This window comes from Hemiscyllium ocellatum, chromosome 3 (assembly GCF_020745735.1).
Source record: "Hemiscyllium ocellatum isolate sHemOce1 chromosome 3, sHemOce1.pat.X.cur, whole genome shotgun sequence".
Lineage (NCBI taxonomy): Eukaryota > Metazoa > Chordata > Chondrichthyes > Orectolobiformes > Hemiscylliidae > Hemiscyllium > Hemiscyllium ocellatum.
In genome coordinates, this window is record NC_083403.1 from 116,779,209 (window position 1) to 116,801,291 (window position 22,083).

Consider the following 22,083-nt stretch of genomic DNA (forward strand, 5'->3'; position numbering starts at 1 on the left):
AGATGTCCATTCGGTCGATGGTATCTGCATTGATTCTCCTGCAGTGAAGTGGGCCTGGCTAATATGTTTCTTGTTAAGATAGGCTGCATTAACTCCAGCCCATTCCATTAGATGAATGAAGAAAGGCAAATTAAACAGTAATAGTACCATCTTAACATGTATAGGTACACAAATCCTTGAAAATGACAGGCCAAGCTGAGAAGGCTGATTTTTTAAAAAAATGTGAGTTTAGACTTTACAAAAAAAATAAGTGGAATAGGATACAATGCAAGGAAGTTATCCCCGGCCTCTTTAAAAGAGTGGTTAAGCTTCAGCTGAAGTATACTGTTCATTTTTGGGAGCCAGATTTTAAACAAGGATGTCAGGTGCAGGAGAGATTTACTGGAATGGTTGTCGAGATGAGGGACTTCAGTGAATGTGAAGAGACTCAATAAGCAGGCACCTTCTCAACATTCAGCATCAAGGGTTAAGAAGAGATTTGATCATTCTATTCAAGATCAAACACCGTTTTGAAAGAATAAATAAGGATAAGCTATTTCTCTGAGGGGGAAGGGTTAGTAATCAAGGTTTAAGTGAACAGGCAAAAGAACTAGAAATGACACGAGGAAACTATTTCATAGCCAGGTGCTCTGGCTGGAATGCATTAATGAAAAGACAGTGAAAGCAGATTCAATGGTGACTTTTAAACCTCTACCAAATAATTGGCACAAGCAGATGGACTGTATCATTCTATTATTCTATTGAAATACAAGAACAATCCATTATGATTACCAGGATCCCTTGAATGTGTTTTATATTTCTGCGTGAACTCACCTATTAATTTCCAAAGAGTGAACTCCGTAGTAGCTATCCATCCTGTACTTGGTTGGTTCACTTGTCTGATCAATATAGACATCATCTCTATACCTTTTAATGAAAGAAAATAGGTTAGATTGATGACTTAGGATAAAGGTTGGGAATCAATGCCAATGTCCATTTAGTTTAGTGGTAATTAACAAAGAGATAGTTGACCGCAAGAGATGGCTTAATAAGGTTGTTTGGGTGAGGTAAGCAACTGCACTTCCAAAAGTGTTTTGATGCTTGCAGAACACCTGGGGACATCCTGAGGCTATGGAAGGCAAGACTTTTACAAGTATAATTACAAGTTTTCATATACAAGTTGAATGAATTACAAGTACAAATTTTATTATTCCTCCTCATTACATTTAAAGAGCCATTTTAACAAGGACTATTACCAATGATTATAGTTTGAAATTCTGCAATGTAATTTCAGAATCAATAGAAGTATAATGTCTGATATTTTAAATGATTTTTACACTTTCAATTAATGTAAAAGACAGAGAAATTTCATACAAGCATAACAAGAAATTCATTTACTGACCTTGTTTAACATGAGAGATGTGCCAAGATACTTCACAAATAAAGAAAATGGAAAACTGCTTTGGAGCCAGGAAAATAGGAATTGGGAGGATTGACAAACAGTTTTGACAAAGCTGGGTTCTGAAGAGGGTCATAAAGCAGAAGAGCAATATAGAGAGAGAGAGGTTTAGAGAAGGAATGATGTTTCTGATTGTTCTGTTGAAGCATAATGTGGAAGTAACCAACTTATGAATTTTTAAGAATATTTTAGATTACCCAAACTGATATTTGAAGGGTAAAATTCTTGTGTTAACTGCTTCTTGACAGATAACAGATACTGTCAGACTTATTGATTGCAAGCGTTATCAAAGTGACCTTCACCCACCCTCCTTGAAATAGTTGGCCTCACTTGAAAAAGCACTTGTTAGAATCAGTGACATTCTGTTTCAAGCTTAATGTAATTAGATGTGACTGGCTGCCTGCAGAACACATTGCCTAGACATTGCAACTTAGTTATCTCGGACTTGAATATCTTATGGAGCTATATGTGACATCTTCAAATAAAGAGTTGCTTAGATTCTTAAATCACTCCTTCATTATACAGTATTTCCTGAACCAAAAGTAATTCAAAAATCCATTGCTTCAATTTGAATGAAGCACATGCCTTATAACATTGTATATAGTAGAATGTGTGATGTGTTACAGTGGACTAATTAATTTTTCAAATGGAATTCACAACCATCTTTGCTTTCAAAAGAAAAATGTATCTAGTAATTGTGAAGAGAGCTCATTTTTTGAAAAAAAATAAGTAATTATTTTGTCTCTGGCAGATACACCACAAAATAATTCATTTCATGCAGATTCTTCTGCAATGTTTCCAAGAGACACTATAGTCCAGACAGTCAAAGCTCTTGCTCTGTCACTCAGGTTGTTGGATGGAGATGATGTTGATAATAGCAGTAGAAAATGCACCAAAGGCCAAATCTAGTTTATAGGCCAGAAGGAGTAAGCATGCTCCTTTATACTCCACAAAAATAATTATACTCATTTTTGGATCATATTCCTGAAAACCTTCTAAAAACCTGTTGTAATAAACGAGTCTCTGCCTGTCACTTCAGCTGAGTGGCCAGTCACCACATCATCCATGTTGTTAGGCAGAGGTAAGCACGAAAACCCCACTAACAGCAATTATATCTGTCTATAAAATTATGAGATGCATAGATAAGGTTGACGGTCAGAGTCTTTTTTTCCCAGACGTGAAACATCTAATACCAGGGGGCATGCATTTAAGATAAGAGGCGGAAAGTTCAAAGGAGATGTGAGGGCCAAGTTTTTCTACATAGAGAGTGGTAGGAGTCTGGAAGGTGCTAGTAGGAATAGTGGTAGAGGCAGATATGTAGGAGCATGTAAGTAACTTTTAGGTAAGCTCATGAATATGCAAGGAGTGCAAAAATATGGACCAAGGGCAGGCAGAAAGGATTAGTTTAATTTGGCATTGTGTTCGGCCCAACATCATGGGCCGAAGGGCCTGTTCCTTTGCATACAGTTCTATGTTCTTTGTTCTAATTAATTCATCTGTGTTAATAGTTGAGGATGGAATGTAATTCTGGTCAGCTGGTGAACCCTCTGACATTCTCCTTTTGAAATGTGGTTTCATCTGGAAGGCATTATTTGTGACAAGGTGGCACTTCTTTTCTATTGCACTAAAGCATCACTTGGGATTATGGCAGGGATATAAAATATTGTTTAAAATGTGCCTGTTTAAACCATTAAAATATCAGTTAACTATCTAAAGGTCAACAGGTGTGATGCCTAAAAATAAACACCAAAAATTTAAATTATACACATCAAAAATGAAAAACCACAATGGGTAAATCTACAGGAGTAACTGTAGAATCATCTCAAACATTTCCAACACTTTTCCATAAGAAAACTCACTTTTCGGCAGCATTATTCTACTCAGTTTTAAATGTTAATTGCAATATATGAAAAGCAACAAACATTTACCAATGAACCATTTAATTGTTTATCATTTTACATCCTTAGATTTTGGCTCAGAAATATCTGAAAAGGTACAAAGGTCAATTGTGCTTAAGACTCAGGAGGATGGCAAAACTTGGTCAATCCTGACTCTGCCAAGATTCTGCGACATCTTGACCTGGGTTTTGAAACTGCAGTTTGGAGGCATGGATCATGCATCAGTGTTTGGAGAGCTTCCAACCTTTCCTGGAAAATCTATTTTCTGGAAAAGATCTCGCTTAGGCCTCCATGAAATCTTCACAGTGATCCAATTATTTATTACATTAGAGTAATGAATTCCTCCAGGATTACCTTCTTTAGTCAATTTAGCTTCATTGGGACCTGAAGAGTTTTTTTTAATGATCTCGTCAGGTCATTTGTACCATCTGTGGGATTGTTCTCTGCCTTAGGAGTGTCAACTGCTTTTGGTCAGGATACACCACTGATGGACACTGGCATCAGCCAACAACTTGTGCCAGCTTGGCAAGAGATCGCCCATGTCCAGAATATTGGATAGTGACATTAGGGGAGGTCCCCATTCCACCAATCATGCCAACACAGCAGGGTACCAGGCATTCCCAAGCTTCTATGTTCAAGATTTAGAGATGCTGGTGTTGGACTGGGGTGTACAAAGTTAAAGATCACACAACACCAGGTTATAGTCCAACAGGTTTAATTGGAAACACACTAGCTTTTAGTGCGCCGCTCCTCTATCACCTAATGAAGGAGCAGCACTCCAAAAGCTAGTGTGCTTCCAATTAAACCTGTTGGACTATAACCTGGTGTTGTGTGATCTTTAACTTTATATGTTCAAGGTTTGGAGTGAAGCATCAGCTCCATTTTCTAACTCCAAGGCAACAGTCCTTCATCGGTGTCAAACTGACATCTAAAAATGTAAAACATTCACAATCCACATTGCAATTAGAGAGACATGCTAATTTTGAGATGTTGATGAGGCAGTTCAAACTTCATTGCAATTCTTCATGCAATTGGTACAGTAGAGAAAAACAGTCTTGTAATGAATATGGACTTTCAACACTGAGTCGCAAGGGTTAAATTCCATTAAAGGGTGTAGACCATATCATAAAACTACTAAAGTAAGATTTAATTTCCTCACAAGGAAACCCAAGCCACATACTCTGCCAGCCATCTATGCACCCTGTAATACCTCTTGGCAAACTATTATTAAACAAGACCCAATGATATATTTTCAGTCTATTGCCTCTCTCACAATGGTTAAAGAATCATCTAAGTTGGTCAGAAGGTAGATGCATGGAGAGACATTAGCTGCTGTTTACCAGTAATTGGAGAAGTGTCATGAAGACATCACCTTGCACCTTTTCCCTCAGTATCTTATTTTGTACAAATAGTTTATAGGGGTGTAATTCTGATGATAAAGTTCCCTTATGAAGGCCTAATGCTATGATGCTACATTCCTATTTGTGCTATTTTGGGCAGGTGTTAACCTGATTATCTTAAACGATGTCGAATGCCTGTTAAAAATAGCATGCCAAGGAATGTTGTACAAGTGCTTTAAGCATTCATACATGAACTTCACCAACTGGAATGAAGCCTTAGCTCAATGCTTAATTAAACATGAACACTTATTGCATTATTATGAACATTGTGAGAGAGATTGCAGGGTTTATGAGCCTCAGTTCTGATCACTGGTGTTAGATATGGTGGTGGCAGATGGCTTGTTTGCTTGGAACAAATCAATTTAAGAAAGCTGAAAGGCTTGGATATAATATTTTTAAACTTCATAATCAGCTTCTTCAATGTAGCAATGTTAATGGTGTCAGGAAAATGACTGCTATCTGCAATGTATTGCAAGTGACTGCCAATAAAATATTTGAAGCACCAAATAGCAACCACATGAATTTACACAACATTTTTAATTAATAACATGTCCCAGGACCTCATTAATACAAAGCCAAAGGATGAAAAATACTTGGCAAAGTGTTATGTTTCAAGAAATATCATACTTGAAGGAAGAACTAAAGGGGCAGAGAGAACTTCAGATCTGATATCACATCTGAAATACTGATATCAGAAGTGCCAAAGTTGCAGGATTGAAATGGGGGGGATGTACAAGAGGCCATATTGGTTACAGAGAAGGCATTGGAGAAGGTGTATCCCATGAAGAAATTCAAACAATGGTTAAAGAATCATGTAAGTTGGTCAGAAGGTAGATGCATGAAGAGACATTAGCTGCTGTTTACCAGTAATTGGAGAAGTGTCATGAAGACATCACCTTGCACCTTTTCTCTCAGTATCTTATTTTATACAAATAGTTTATAGGGGTGTAATTCTGACGATAAAGTTCCCTTATGAAGGCCTAATGCTATGATGCTACATTCCTATTTGTGCTATTTTGGGCAGGTGTTAACCTGATTATCTTAAACGATGCCGATGCAAGGATGTTAGACTGGTAACCAACGTAGGTCAGTGAATTCAGGTTGGATGAAAAAAACAGAACCTGGCTCAAGTTAAAATGCAGGCAATAGACTATTATTGAGCATTTCCAGTGGGATTTCAGACCCTATCATGAACTTCTGCAGAAGGCCTTCGAGATCCATCATTAATGTAACCAGGGTCCAAATGCTTTCATAGTGTGGAAATAGGCCATTTCACCCAACAAATCCACACCGATCCTCCGAACAATATCCCACCCAGACCCATTCCCATACGATATTGCCCTACATTTTCCCCTGATTAATGCACCTAGCATACACATTCCTGAACACTAAGGGCAATTTAGCATGGCCAATTTACCTAACATGCACATCCTTAGACTGTGGGAGGAAACCGGAGTGCCCAGAGGAAACCCACGCAGACACAGGGGGAATGTGCAAACTCCGCACAGACAATCACCCGAGGCTGGAATCAAACCCAGGTCCCTGACACTGTGAGGCAACAGTGCTAACCACTGAGCCACCATACCACCCAGTGCTTTGAAGGATCCAATCTACCCTAAGTATGCAGGTAGCAGATTGACTTGAGAGAACTGTGGCCAAGAATTGGCTTTTAGCTAGTCTTGTTGGAGATTATGTGTTTTAGGCATCGTCTTCTGATTTAGAGTAATAGAGATGTACAGCACAGAAACAGACCCTTCGGTCCAACTCATCTATGCTAACCAGATATCCCAACCTATTCTAGTCCATTTCCCAGCATTGGCCCATATCCCTCCAAATCCTTCCTATTCACATACCCATCCCGATGCCTTTTCAATGTTGCAATTGTACTAGCCTCCACCACTTCCTCTGGCAGCTCATTCCATATATGCACCAATTTGATTAAACAAATTGTAATATTTTTTCTTAAAGTAAAGTAGTCAGTGATTTGGATTTTATTTTAGCTTATACAGAGGAACCTCGATTTTCCAACATTCGCTTAATCGAACTTCGGATCATCCAAACAAGATTGCAAGGTCCCAGTGCATGGCTAACTATGTTACCCGGCATTGATTATTCAGCATTCGATTAACTGAACGAAATATTGCCCGCCCACGTCCTTCAGATAATTGAGTTTCCTCTGTAATTACCTGGCCAGCTGGTTAGAGTGTGCACATATTATAAAAATATGGTTTCACTTTTGTTTTAAAAGTTGCTTCTAGAATTGTCTTGGAGCAAACAAAATTAGTTCACCGTAACTCCAAATCCAAATAATGAGTAAATCAAGAAAATGCATTCTTTACCAGGCACAGTGACGGACAATCTTTCAGTACACAAGGTCAACATGACTTACCATCTGACTAACGGGGTTGGAAAACCCTGAACAGTGCAGAACAATTTTACAAAGGAGTTCTCCCAAACTGTATGGGATCTTAACCGGACAAGAAATTCAGGAGCACGGCATATGGAATCCTCACGGACATGTCTCTGCACAGCTAACCTTTCTTCTTCCTATACAAACAGAATCCATTAAAAACACTTAATTTAATCATCCCAGGAAACATGCTACGACTTGTGGATGGAGGCTGACAGTAAACTAATCAAGTTGATCACTTACCATCCTCTTCAGAGCTAACATGTCTGCTTGCTCATGTGCAGACCTTTTGAGTTTAGAAATCTCAGCCTCCATCTCCCGTAGTTTTGTACCATATAGAAATATTCTTGGTTTAGGCTTGACTTCTTCCTCTTCACCCTCTCTGTCAATCAGAAAACAGACAGAAACTTTTCAAAAGCTTTCATTATCTATCTGCATTTCATTTGAATACAGCCTTTCCATAATTACATTTGTTGATAAGCAAAACATCAAAGTGATATTACATGTCACTCTACTAGAGGTTTCAGGCCAAGACTGCTGCGAGACTGCAAACAGGCTATCATTGTTTCTTATACTGTCTGTTCCCACGTGAGCTATGTTTTTCCCAATGGTGTCCAAAAGTTGATTGGTTTTTGTTAACAATTGGCACACACTCCACCACTTGGGAACTTTTTATAGCTCACTCTGAGCTGATTATAATTATAATAGAGCCAAAGCAAAATGGGAAAAGTCCAACTCTGGGCATTGTCTGATCTAAAATGACAATGACTTGAAAATAACAGAGAATTCACATTGGGTCACTAATAAAAGTACCCATTTCTGAGTTTGTGGATGCCATGCTGCCAAGGAGTCTTTCCTTTTCCTTCTCAATGTGAGCATTAGGACTTTCTGTCCCTTTAAGTGACTTCTAAACATCTAAATTGCTGAAATAATGAATCCCATAGATCAAAATCGTTTTGAATATATTTTAAGTCAAAATTTTATTGAATATTAAATAATTATTAAATAATTACTAGTTTCAAAATAAACAAAATTTTCCTATTTCAGAAGGAATCTGCATCTGGATTCTCTCTCTCTCTCTTTTGAAGGTGCAGACATGCAGTCTGATGAGTGTTATGCATTCTCTGATCCAGTTAACTATCAACTGAGCTTAAGCTTATACAATAAAGTACAGATCTTGTGCAACATTGCTCCTTTAAAAGAGTCTTTGGTACATAGAAGATGGGGTGAATGATCAGATCCTCCAATTTCACCCCCTGCACTTCTGTTAAACGAAAATCCAGAAGATTAGATCTCTTGACCATTTCCACTCTGCTGCCAGGGACAAATGGGCTACCAGCCACATCATATGAAAACAATGTCTGTAGGCTGCTTATAACAGCGTTAACATAATATTATTGATATACCTGCTCCGAAATGGAGGCACTGAGTATTCAGGAACTTCTTCTTCAGCATACTGACAAACCCTTTTAGCACAAGGACTGTGTCTGGATAAGGAAGTCTCAAGTGATGATCTAGACCTTAAAAAGAAAAGAGAAGGCAAACACTCTTTTAAAACCAAAAGGAGTAAGGTAAAGCAATTCTGAAACAATTCATTTTTTTTTAAGTGCTACTGTTGACATTAATAAAGGGATTCCCATTCTGATCATATGGTAATTTTTTTTATTATCGATGAACACATCAACAGTTATGTTGTCAATGCTGAATAAATTTCATTCCCCAGATTTTCTTCAATTTCTGAGAGATACAATGTGTTTATTTACTGCAATATATGTCACTCAGACTGAATGGCCAAAATACAGAACAGCTAGCACACTGCATCATGTAGCTTCATTCACAGTAATTGACTAAATATTTTATGATAATACACATCCAGAACAAAGCTATTCAGGATTGAATTCAAGTTGTACATGTGGTTCAAACTTCAAAATTGCATTTACAAACATCAAAAGCCTGTAAACACAGTGATATAAATAAATTTCTTCCATTGTTTCAATATAGTTAAAACACAGAATATATATCAGTAAATATATGCAATATCAATATTATGTCAATAAGATTCTTAAGCCTATCAGCTGTACATTAGGTTTTAGAAGAACTATTTCAGATGTCAAGCTTAAATTAGCCAAGGTATTGTTTTGCCTTAAAAAGAATGAAAGCAAATCTGACATTCATATTAAATTCTTCTGAATTGGAAATAAAGAAGTACAAGCTAGAAAACTTCCCTCATCAACAATAAATAATCTGTAATTAACCAAAGGCTGTGCCTGTGATCATACCTCGACATGTTAAATTGTACCTGGTTCCATTATGAGAACAGAATAATGCACAATGCGACACATTAGATACAGGTAAAGAACCCATTGTTTTACAACAGTATATTGGGGAAATAATTAAGAAGAGTTTGCTTAACCCATTAAAACAGCTGCTTCCATGGTGCTATACCATTAGGGAACCTGAAAAAGTAATTAACCACTAAAGGAAAATTTAATCAGAAAGGAAAATCCTCAAAGATGTTCATGAAAATCTCAAGAATATTCATCCAACTATCCCACAGCCCAACTATTCAAATTAAACTATGATTACTTGTGGCTCTGGATCACACCTCAACACACTACCTGCTGAATATCTGATCAACTGAGCTATTATTCATTTACAAACTATACAGATTCCTTTGACAGGGAAAAAAAATCAATGCAAAATCAATTTTGTTTGCTGAGACACATGGTTCCCCAAACTTAAAAAAATACATGTCAGGGTGGAAATTTGTAAACTGGTGCCCAGTTTCCATTCACAGTTCGGGACAAAAGGCCCATTTACACCTACATAGAGTCATAGTCATAGACTCATAGACATGTACAGCACAGACACATACCCTTCGGTCATACTTGTCCATGCTAACCAGATATCCCAACCCAATCTAGTCCCATCTGCCAGCACACGGCCCAAATCCTCCAAACCCTTCCTAATCATATACCTATCCAAATGCCTTTTAAATATTGTAATTGTACCAGCCTCCACCACTTCCTCTGGCAGCTCATTCCATAAATGTACCACTCTCTGTGTGAAAAAGTTGCCCCAAAGGTCCCTTTTATATCTTTCCCTTCTCACCCTATACCTATGCCCTCTAGTTCTGGACTCCTCCACTCCGGGGAAAAGACTTTGTCTATTTATCCTATCCTTGCCCCTCATGATTTTATGAGATCTATAGGTGACTCCTCAGCCTCCGACGCTCCAGGGAAAACAGCCCTAGCCTATTCAACCTGACCCTATAGCTCAAATCCTCCAACCCTGGCAATATCCTGGTAAATCTTTTCTGAACTCTTTCAAATTTCACAACATCTTTGTGATAGGAAGGAGACCAGAATTGCATGCAATATTCCAACAGTGGCCTAACCACTGTCTTGTACAGCCACAACATGACCTCCTAACTCCTGTACTCAATACTCTGACCAATAAAGGGAGGCATACCATATGCCTTCTTCACTATCCTGTCTACCTGCGACTCCACTTTCAAGAAGCTATGAACCTGCACTCTAAGGTCTCTTTGTTCAGCAATGCTCCCTAGGACCTTACCATTAAGTGTATAAGTTCTGTTAAGATTTGCTTTCCCAAAATGCAGCACCTTATATTTATCTAAATTAAACTCCATCTGCCACTTCTCAGCCCATTGGCCCATCTGATCAAGATCTCACATCATTTGTGTTCACAGTTATCATACTTTTCATTTTCCTCACTTGTGAATTTACCACTAGAAATGCACCAAACTGTCCATGAATTCATTTGTGCTACCCATTTTTACTCATGATGTCACTTCATATTTTTACGATGGGCTCGAGGCATTTTTACATCTCCACAGTCATATCTGGGGAAAGATGGATACTCCATGGATGTTGCAATACCTGAAAGGGTCAAGGTAACCACTCAGCTTTGAAACCACTTAGATAAATTTGGGACAGATGGTCCTTCAAGGCACCAAGTCTGTAACCTTTAAGACAGCAATATTGAGGTAAAGTCCAGCAGATAGCTTCCAGAATCTGAAGGAAGCAGCCTAGGAAGGTATGTTCTAGGTATATGGGAAGGTGGCAGCTCACTTGCATTAAAGATTATCTTTGTGAGTTTGGATTACATATCACACGAAGAATGCCATCACACACTTTGCTATTTTTTTCTTAAAATAATCTTCTCCTTGTCAAGACAAGGAAGCATCTCTGAAGCACCAAGATTGCTGCTACAAATGATCAACTAATTCAGAATTAAGACCCACAAAATTTCACACAGCAGGAGAATGGAATGACCTTATGTGGCAAGAAAGTTCTCAGATTGCTTGGTCAATGAGGTGATTTTGTGAGTGATGCATGGTTGTGGAATGATTTAGGTGAAGCTTAGTGTCAGGCAAGAGGAATTTCTCTGTGAAGGAGCAGCAAACCAGCCTTCAAATGGGAATGTTGAACAGCCAGTTATTAGTTTGAATTTTTGCCAATGTGGGACCATCATGGCAGGACTCATTTGGCAGAGGCTTCAGACCTTAATCTTCTGAATGTCTCCCTTAAAGGTTGTACCTGCAGCTGTCGCAGCTCAATTATGACTTCATGAGAGTGACACAACCTTACAAAGCATTGCCAAGGTCACAGTGGAGTAGCCCATTGATATTTGGAGGAGGTATGAGTACCAGTGATCACAATTAGAATTTGCCAATTGTGCCTGTTCAACTTAACAACACTGCATTGGGCCTCTTAATCCTTGTGCTTTTCCTTTTAAAAACAGGGGAAGCTTTAAGGGAAATACTGCTGCGAGTTCACAAACACAAGACCTGATACAAAACACTGATCCAATTGCATATCATAAAGTGGTTATGAAACAGGTCATTCTGACCAAAAGACTTATGTCACTCTTTACGCTCCACACAAGCCTCTTCACACTTTAGTTCACCTTACCTTATTAACATAGCCTTCTATTCATTCACTGTTACATCTGTACCTAGTCAAAATCATTTGTGACTTAACAATCATATTATTTAATCATACTTGGTTATTTTATTAAAAACATGAATGGCAACAGCAAGATCCCAAGATGCACAGCTAGTTATGAACACTGCTCTGTTAGCTGTTTACCTCATGAACTCGGAACTAAAAGAATATAATAATCCTTGTCAAATTAGTTGTTTTCTATTAAGAAAAGGAGACAGGTAAGAATAAAGCACAGACTGCAGGATGTTATAATGGATTCAACTGATCTTGTAAATTGTGGAAGAAAAGTTTGAGTAGTACACAATACACTGTAGATGGGGGCGATGTATCCTAGCAAACATCATGGCAGCTTTGTAATCCACCATTGTATCCGACATGTAAAATGTTCAGAGTTAAACATTATCTAATTCAGAAAAGATAAAGTTGTAGCTTGGTCATCAAATGTAAACTGAAAAATTAGAGGGCCCTTTCATTTTTCTTTGGAATTCAATTTAAACATAATCAGGGGTGACTGGAACTGGTGGTGCTTGAGGAGCTGTAATGCTGGTCAATTCAAGTCAAAGCTAGGTGTCAAGAGTAGCTGAGAAGAGCTACAGCATGTGGTAAATTAAAACACCAGCCCCGAGACAGCTGCACGGCCAACTGCAATTCCAGCTGCGCAGTTGTTAATAGAATCTGTCTCCAAGTACATTCAATATTTGTTACCAGACTGGATCATTTTCATAGATCCAAGTAAAACAGCTTTCAGTGTCATTCAATATTCTTCAGGATAAGAAAGAAAGAGCCCGTACTTGATTGGAGCATGCCATGACAAAATGGACAATACAGACAAGAAAAGATTCTCTGCTCCATTCAACCTGCCCGACAATCTTTGTGGCATCTTGTAAGTCACAATATTAACACACTCTACCCTGCCCAGAGGGGGTGAAAAACTGATCCCATGGGAGGGATGATAAACAGATTTTAGAAAATAGGCAAACTTGGGAGAGAAATTATTTCACAATCCTGAGTTGCGAAGGAACTACAACCTCTAGAAAGTTTGATGAATGAACAAGGAAAGCAGGAGAGATGCAATATACTTTCGAGATTCAAGAGCTTTAATCATAAAAGTGGTTTCCTGGACTCATTACAATCACCTATGCAGCTTGCTATTTTTCAGTTTCACAAATTGACCAGGTTTTTAGTCTTTCCAGTCGATGATGTAATGTTGGTTGGAGGTGGAGTGTATAGATGTTTTCTACATCAACTTGTTCAGTGATATTATTGCACACACTTTGGGAGCAGATGGGGCTTGAACACAGACCTTCTGATCCAGAGGTACCACTGCACTACATAGCCTACAGATGGAATGTATAAATGGTGATGCATCGGGCACTGTTGTTGTGTGGAACTGACTGGAAGAGCCAACTTGTCTTTTCCTGCCTACAATTAGAACATAGAACATTTTAGTATGGGAACAGGCCTGTCGGCACACTGTGTGCACTGACTATGGTGCCATTCTAAATTAATCCCATCTGCCTGCACATGTTCTTTATCCCTCTATTCCTCATCCGTTCATGTATATTCCTAAATTCCTCTTAAGTATTGCTGTCCTATCTACTTCTACAATTTTTCCTGGCAGGACATTCAGGCATCTACACCCTTTGGAAAAGAACTGCCACATCCATCTTCATTAAACTTTTCTCCATCATTAGAATTCCTAAGGTGTGGAAATAGGCCCTTCAACCCAACAAGTCTCCATCGACCCATTCCCCTACCCTACATTTACCCTAACTAATAACCTACACTATGGGCAATTTAGCATGGCCAATTCACCTAACCTGCACATCTTTGGATTGTCGGAGAAAACCGGAGCACTCGGAGAAAACCTATGCAGGCACGTAAAGAATGTACAAACTCCACGCAGACAGTTGCCCAAGGATGGAATCAAACCCAGGTCCCTGGCACAGTGAGACAGCAGTGCTGACCACTGAGCCACCATGCAGCCCCAAAGTTGCGATGTACACTCGTCCCAGGTAGGACCTGAACCTACAATCCTCTCATTCGTAGTCAGATGCATCATCCATTGTGCCACTGGCCGAACATCATGGCCAATTCACCTAACCTGCACGTCTTTGGATTGTGGGAGGAAGCTGGAGTACCCGAAAGAAACCCACGAAGACACAGAGAGAACATGCAAACGCCATACATCCAGGTGCCCGAGGCTGGAATTGAACCCGGGTCCCTGGCACTGTGAGGCAGCAGTGTTAACCACAGAGCCACCATGCCATCGCAATGGATGAAGTGTAAGCAGTGATAAATGCACCCCTGGCTGATCCTGAAACACCAACCTTTCAGTTATCAGCCGAATGCGCTGACCAATTGTACCACAGAGACTGCTATGCCCCCTAGTATTTGACATTTCCTTCCTGGGATAAAAGACTATCATGCCTCATATTCATGCCTCGCATAATTTTATACACTTTTCTATCAGGTCACTCATCAGCCTCCAATGCTTTAACAAAAAGAGTCTACATTTGTCTAACCCAGAGATGGGGAACCTTTTCATGTTAGAAGGCTGCATTATGTTAGTTGTAATCTAATAAGGCTGCATCGAAGAAACTTCAATTATATAAATGTTGATATGGTTAGACTGTGTAACTATTCTCAAATTTCACTTCAAATGGAAAGCCACATGCACTGTTGTCATAAGTTGATAAACACTGGCGTACTGGATACCCACAGGCTCTCTCCAACCAGCTTCAGGCGGTAGTCCCGCCAGTCAGGCGGGGAAGATAACGTACATTCTAGAGTCACATAATAACTAAATCATGAGCATAGCAGGTGTCGAAATAGCCCTTATGACATACTAATTTTTTAATTGTTGTGGTCAGTCTGTGAGGATTATTTCGTTGAATTTTTTGTTTTACTCTCTGGTATTTTAAAATGAATGTATTTAAGATTAAATTAAAAATGATAAAAGGATGAAAAAACATATTAATAAAAAATAAAAGGTTTGCTCTGCAAAATTTGGATTCATTCAAAATGCCACACATGGTGGGCGGCACAGTGGCACAGTGGTTAGCACTGCTGCTTCACAGTGCCAGAGACCTGGGTTCAACTCCCGCCTGACTGACAAAGCATTTCATACACCTGCTTGATCACCTTATCCATGAGTTATCAGTTTCAGGGAGCTGTGGAATTGGTTCGCTGAGGGTCCTGCCATTCATTGTATACTTTCCTTTCGCATTTCACCTCCCAAAACACGTTACCTCACTTGTACAGATTAAAATCCATCTGCCATTTCTCTGTCCAGCTTTCCAACTGATCTATATCCAGCTGCAACCTTTGACAATATTCCTCACTATCACAATGCCATCAATTTTTTTGTCATCTTCAAACTTACTAATTAGACCACCTACATTTTCATTCAAATCATTCATATATATTACAGATAACATTTATATATAAATAACAAACAACCAGCACTGATGCTTGCGAAGCACTGCTGGTCACAGACCTCCAGTCAGAAAAACACCCCTCCACAACTACCCTCAGTTTCCTATGACCAAGCCAATGTTTCATCCAACTCACTGAGGATTCCATATAACTTAATCTTCTGGGCAGCTTACCATGAGGGACCTTGTCAAATTCTTTAGTAAAGTTTATGAATGTAACATCCACTGTCCTACCCTCATTAATCATCTTTGTTGCTTTCTCAAAAAAAATCAAGTTTGTGAGAGAAGACTTCCCCACACAAAGCCATGCTGACTATCCTTAAAAGGCCCATTCTCCTCTAAATGCTAGTAAATCCTGTCTCTAAGAACCTTCTACAATTTCCCTACCAATGGAGTAAGGTTCACTGGCCTATAATTTCCTGAATTATATCTGTTACCCTTCTTAAACCACAGAATAATATTTGCTCTTCTGCAGTATTCTGGGGCATGTCCTCTAGCTAGAAAGGACACAAAGATCTCCATGAAGGCCCCAGCAATTGCATTTCTTGCCTCCCTCATTATCCTGGGATCCCATCAGGCCCTTGGGACTTACCTGCCTTAATGTCATCACCACCATCTTAATATTGACATGCCCTGGAATATTGAAATACTGCCCTCTAATCTTACCATCACTCATGTCCTTCTCCTTGGTGAATACCAATGTGAAGTACTCAGTAAGGACCTCACCACTGGCTCCATGCATAAATTCCTCCTTTGTCCTGGAGTGTATCTACCCTTTCCCGAAGTACCCTCTTACTTCCAATGTCACATCTAAACTGCCTTGGAATTCTCCTTAATCCCACTTGCCAAGAACATTTTATGCCCCCCCCCAACCCTTTTAATTCCTTGTTTGAGTTCTTTCCTGTTTCCTTACATATGCTTCCTTTTCTTTTTTGACTAAACTTTCAATATCCTGTCACCCAGGGTTATCAAATATTGGCATCCTTAACTTTCATCCTCACAGGAACATGCTGGTCTTAAATTCTGACCAATTGGCCTTTAAAGGACTCCCACATGTCAGATGTGGATTTACCCTCAAACATATACCGCAATCTGATTTCTCCAGCTCCTGCCTAATACTGTTGTAATTAACATTCACTCAATTTAGCATTTTCACCTGAGGAAGGATTTTACTAGGGTTGGAGTCTTTGAGACACAGGGAGAGGCTGAATAGGCTGGGTTGTTTTCCTTAGAGTGTTGGAGGCTGAGCGAGACCTTAGATAGTTTTATAAAATCATAAGGGGCATGGATAGGGTAAATAGGCAAGGTTTTTTTTCTCTGGGGTGAGGAAGTTCAGAACTAAAGGACATAGGTTTAGGGTGAGAGAGGAAAACTTTAAAAGGGACCTAAGGGTCAATGTTTTCATGCAGAGGTTGGTGCATAAATGGAATGAGCTGCCAGAGGAAGTGCTGAAGTCTGGTATAAATGCAACATTTAAAAGACATCTGGACAGGTATATGAATAAGAAGGGTTTACAGGGATCTGGGCCAAGTGCTGGCAAATGGGACTAGATTAGCTTAGGACATCTGGTTGGCACAGACAAGTTAGACTGAAGGATCTGTTTCTGTGCTGTACATCTCTAATACCCTATTACTCTATGGTCAGTCTTGCCCTTATCCAGAACTAAGTGTTAGAAGGTAAATGCTTTGGGACTAGTGATAATAATCCGATTAATTTTAAAATTGTCATGGAAAAGGGTAGATTTCCATAAAAGTTAAAGTTCTTAATTGGATTAAGGAAAATTTTAATGGAATGAGACTGGGATTTTCAAAAGTTGTTTGGAGTAGACTGACAAATGGGATGCAATCAAAAGTGTGATAACAAGAGTTCAGAGGCATTATGTTTGTGTTAGAGTGAAGTGTAAGGTGAGTAAGAGTGGGGAATAATGGATGAATAAAGATTAGATTATCTACAGTGTGGAAACAGGCCCTTCGGCCCAACAAGTCCTCACTGACCCGCCGAAGCGAACCCACCCATACCCCTACACTTACCCCTTCACCTAACACTATGGGCAATTTAGCAAGGTCAATTCACCTGACCCGCACATCTTTGGACTGTGGGAGGAAACTGACGGAGACATGGGGAGAATGTGCGAACTCCACACAGACAGTCGCCTGAGGCGGGAATTGAACTCAGGTCTCTGGCACTGTGAGGCATCAGTGCTAACCACTGTGCCACCGTGCCGCCCACAATGCCACCATGCCGCCCATGGTTCTGGTCAAGAAGAAGGAAGTGTCATATATTATATATAGACAACTGGGATCAATTGAATTGCTTGCAGAGAATGAAGAGTATGGAGCATTCTTAAGAGGGAAATCAGAAGGACAAAAAAGGGATATGAGATAGCCTTGACAGATAAGGTTAAGGATAATCTAAAGACACTCTACAAATACATTAAGAGCAAAAGAGCATCTAGGGAAAGAATAAGGCTCCTTAAAGATAAAGAAGCCATCTATGTGTTGAACCTCAGGAGATGGGAGAGATATGAAATGAATATTTTGCCTCAGTTTTTATCAAGGCGAAAGAAAAGGAAGCTATAGAACTCAGGAAAATAAATAATGAAGTTTTGAAAATAGTTCACAATACAGAAGTAGCGCTGGAGGTTTAAAAAACATGAAGATGGATTAATCTCCAGGACCTGATCAATGGTAAGGTCCTATGGGTTGTTGATGAAAAAGGAGACCTTGGAGTGAAAGTTCATAATTCCTTAAAAGTGGAGTCGCAGTTAGATAGGATAGTGAAGAAGGCATTTGGTATGCATGCCTTTATTGGTCAGTGTATTGAGTATAGGAGTTGAAATGTTGCGGCTGCACAGGACGTTGGTTAGGTCACTATTAGAATACTATATGCAATTCTGGTCTCCCTGCTATGGGAAGGATGTTGTCAAACTTGAAAGGGTTCAGAAAACATTGACAAGGATGTTACAAGGGTTGGAGGGTTTGAGCTAAAAGGACAGTCTAAATAGACTGGGGCTAATTTTCCTGGAATATTGGAAGCTGAGGGGTAACCTTATAGAGGTTTATAAAATCATGGATAGGTTAAATAGACAAGGTTGTTTCTTCAGGTTGGGGGAGTCCAGAACTAGAGGTCATAGGTTTATAGTGAAGGAGAAAGATTTAAAAAGGAGCTTAGGGGGCATGTTTTCACACAGAGGATGGTGCGTCTATGGAATGAGCTGCTAGAGGAAGTGGTGGACGCTGATACAATTACAATATTTAATAGGCATCTAGATGGGTATATGAATAGGAAGGGTTTTTGAGAGATAGGGGTCAAATGCTGGCAAATGGGACTAGATTTATTTAGAATATCTGGTTAGCATGGATGAGTTAGACTGAAGGATCTGATTCTGTGCTGTATATGCCAATGACTCTAAGTGCATCCCAGAATGTTGTCGGAAGGTAGCAAAGAAATTGCAAGGCCCCTAGAAGAGATATTTGTATCACCTATAACCATAGATGAGGTGCCAAAGGATTAGAGGATAGACAATGTTGTGCCTTTATTTAAGAAATGCTATAAGAAGCAGCCCTGGAAACTATAGGCCTGTGAGTCTGACATTGATAGTGAGTAAGTTGTTGGAGGTAATTCTAAAAGATATGAGTTACATGCATTTTGGAGGGCTGATTCAGGATAGTCAGTTTGGCTTTGTGCGAGGGAAATAATGTCTCACAAACTTGGTTGTGTTTTTTGAGGAAGTAATCAAAGAGATTGATAATGGCAGAGCGGTAGACATTGTTTACATGGATTTTAGTAAAGCCTTTGACAAGGTTCCGCATGGTCGACTAATTAGTAAAGTTAGATCACATGGTATTCAGTGAAAATTTGCCAATTGGCTACAAAATTGGCTTGATGGTAGGAGACAGAGGGTGGTGCTGGAGTGTTGTTTTTCAGACTACAGGCCTGTGACCAGCAGTGTTCCACAGGGACAGGGACTGTGTCCACTTTTGTTGAATGATAATTTAGGAGGCATGGTTAGTAAGACTGTGGATGACACCAAAATTGGTGATAAAGTGGACAGTGAAGATGGTTATCTAAGATTACAAAGAGATCTTGAAAAAAATTGGGTCAATGGGCTGAGGAGTGGCAGATGAAGTTTAATTTGGACAAATGGGAGGTATTGCATCTTGATAAAACAAACAAGGGTGGCACTTATACATTTAATGGTAGGGCCTTGGGTAATGTTGTAGAACAGAGAGACCTAGGGTTTCAGGCTCATAATTCTTTGAAATTTGCATCACTTGTCAACAGGGTGGTTAAGAAGATATTTTGCACATTTATCTTCATTGCCCAGACCTTTGAGTAAAGGAGTTGGGATGTTACATTGAGGTTGTATAGGACATCGGTTCCTGAAGAAGGGCTTATGCCCGAAACATCGATTCTCCTGTTCCTTTGATGCTGCCTGACCTGCTGCGCTTTTCCAGCAACACATTTTTAAGCTCAGGACATTGGTGAGACCTCTTCTGGAGTACTGTACAGTTCTGGCTGCCCTGCTATTGGAAGGATATTTTTAAAGTGGAGAGGGTTCAGAAAAGATTCACCAGGGAAGGAGGGTTTGAATTATAAAGATAGGCTGGATAGGGCTGAGACTTTTTCATTAAGCTTCAGAGGTTGAGGGCTGACCGTATTGTGGTTTATAAAATCATGAGGGCATAGATAAGGTGAATAGCAAGGGTTTTTTTCCTAGGGTGGGGGAGTTCAAAATTAGGGGGCACATCTTTAAAGGTAAGAAGAGAAAGATTTAAAAGGACATGAGGGGCAACTTTATTTACACAGAGAGTGGTTCATATTAGGAATGAATTCAGAGGAAGTGCTGGATGGTTACAAAATCTAAAAAGCATTTGGATTAGTACATGAATAGGAAAATGTTGGAGGGATAAGGGCCAAATGCAGACAAGTCAGACGAGTTTGGTTTGGAAACATGGTCGACATGGACTAGTTAGTACAGAGGGTCTGCTTCCATGCTGTATGGCTCTATAACTCTAATACCAGCTCAAAACTTATGGAATTATTATCACTGTTCCCAAAATGCTTTCACACTGAAACCTTAAATACCTAGCCAGCTTCATTACCCAATACAAGGTCTGGTATGGCTCCTTCCCTATTCGACCTACTTTCATAGTGTTTCAAAAAATCCTACTGAATGCAGCTAACAATTTCTGCACCATCTAAGTCCCTGGAGCCAAGCGAGTTCCAGTCAATATTGAGGAAGTTAAAATCCCCCACTACAGCAACCATGTTGTTTGTATATCTTTCCACTGTCTGCCTATACATCTCCTGCTGGCTATTGGGAGGCCTATCGTGTAACTCTATCACAGTCATTGCATTTTTCTTATTTCTGAGTTCTCGCTGTATGGCCTTGCTGGATGAACCCTCCAAGATATCCTCTCTCAGCACAGCTGTAACATTCTCTGGAATCAGTGATGCATTGTGTGCATATCTGTAGCATGATGGCATTCTGGTCTATAATTGGATCTATTAAGAACCAATTGTGGAAACCATGCAGACACTTATTCCAACAACTATCTACCATCGACAAGGCACAAGTCAGGGGTGTAATGGATTACTCCCTATTTGCCTGGGTGAGTGCAGCTCCAGAAGATTGCCACCATCCAGAACATTTGATTGGCATACATCCACGAATATGCCACCTGCTCCCCTTCCTCTCATACTCACCAATATTTCACTAATACTCGCATTCTCTCACACTCACTCAATTTCTCTTTCATTATCTTTCATCTTCTGTCACACATAATCGCATTCATTCTGTGTACTCACTTTCTCAGTCACTCCCAGTTTCTCTCTCACACAGGTACTCCTGTGGTAGGAGTCACTTGGAACCAAACTGCCTGGGAAAGCAGTCTTTGTGGAGACTGGTGTCATTTGCAGCTAGGCTGCTCTTGGGAATTAGTTTGGTGACTATGTGGGAGGAAGTGTCAGGTGGGCTAGGTGGCAGCCTCCTTAAATTTATTGTGTACAACAGGCTGCAACAATTTCCCATTAAACCATCCAAGGCAGGGAAAATAAAAGCACATTATCCATTCTAGCAAGTCCTAGTGCAGTAATAACTGCTTGGTTCAGCATATTGGCTGATCAGCCTATCAATGAGAGTGTTCAGAACTAGATTGGCTTTTTTAGGTACTGACCATCCAAACTGACCGAGTACCTGGCCATTGCATCCATCACTTCTATAATTGCTCTCCAGGGCCCTGTGGCATCCAGTTTACCATTACAAGTTTGGAAGTCTCAGCCCCCAGATTTCAGCAGCCAACTCCATTGGGGATCATGACCAATGCATCAGGAAGTCTGGCTCTAAAGGAAGAGTTTCTCTCCATCAACTGTGTCAAATTTTTTAATTGTCTAAATTACTTCATTTAGATTTCTCTTAATCTTTTACAGTGGAAGGATTGAAGTTTATCTTTCCACATAATTTAATCCTTCTCACCCAGTATCATTCTGATGAATGTGAGCTGCACCAGCACCAATGTCAGTATGTC

General features: G+C 39.7%; 1 protein-coding gene across 1 annotated transcript in view; it reads right to left on the reverse strand.

Moving 5' to 3' along the window:
- Positions 1-22,083, reverse strand: part of myom2b (myomesin 2b) — a 122,349-nt gene that overhangs the window by 92,188 nt on the left and 8,078 nt on the right. Inside the window, exons 3-6 of the mRNA XM_060821604.1 lie at positions 8,553-8,666; positions 7,390-7,528; positions 7,126-7,283; positions 814-906 (exon numbers count right to left, since the gene is read on the reverse strand). Of these exons, the coding sequence (XP_060677587.1) occupies positions 814-906; positions 7,126-7,283; positions 7,390-7,528; positions 8,553-8,666 (504 nt within the window). The remainder of the gene's footprint in view (positions 1-813; positions 907-7,125; positions 7,284-7,389; positions 7,529-8,552; positions 8,667-22,083) is intronic.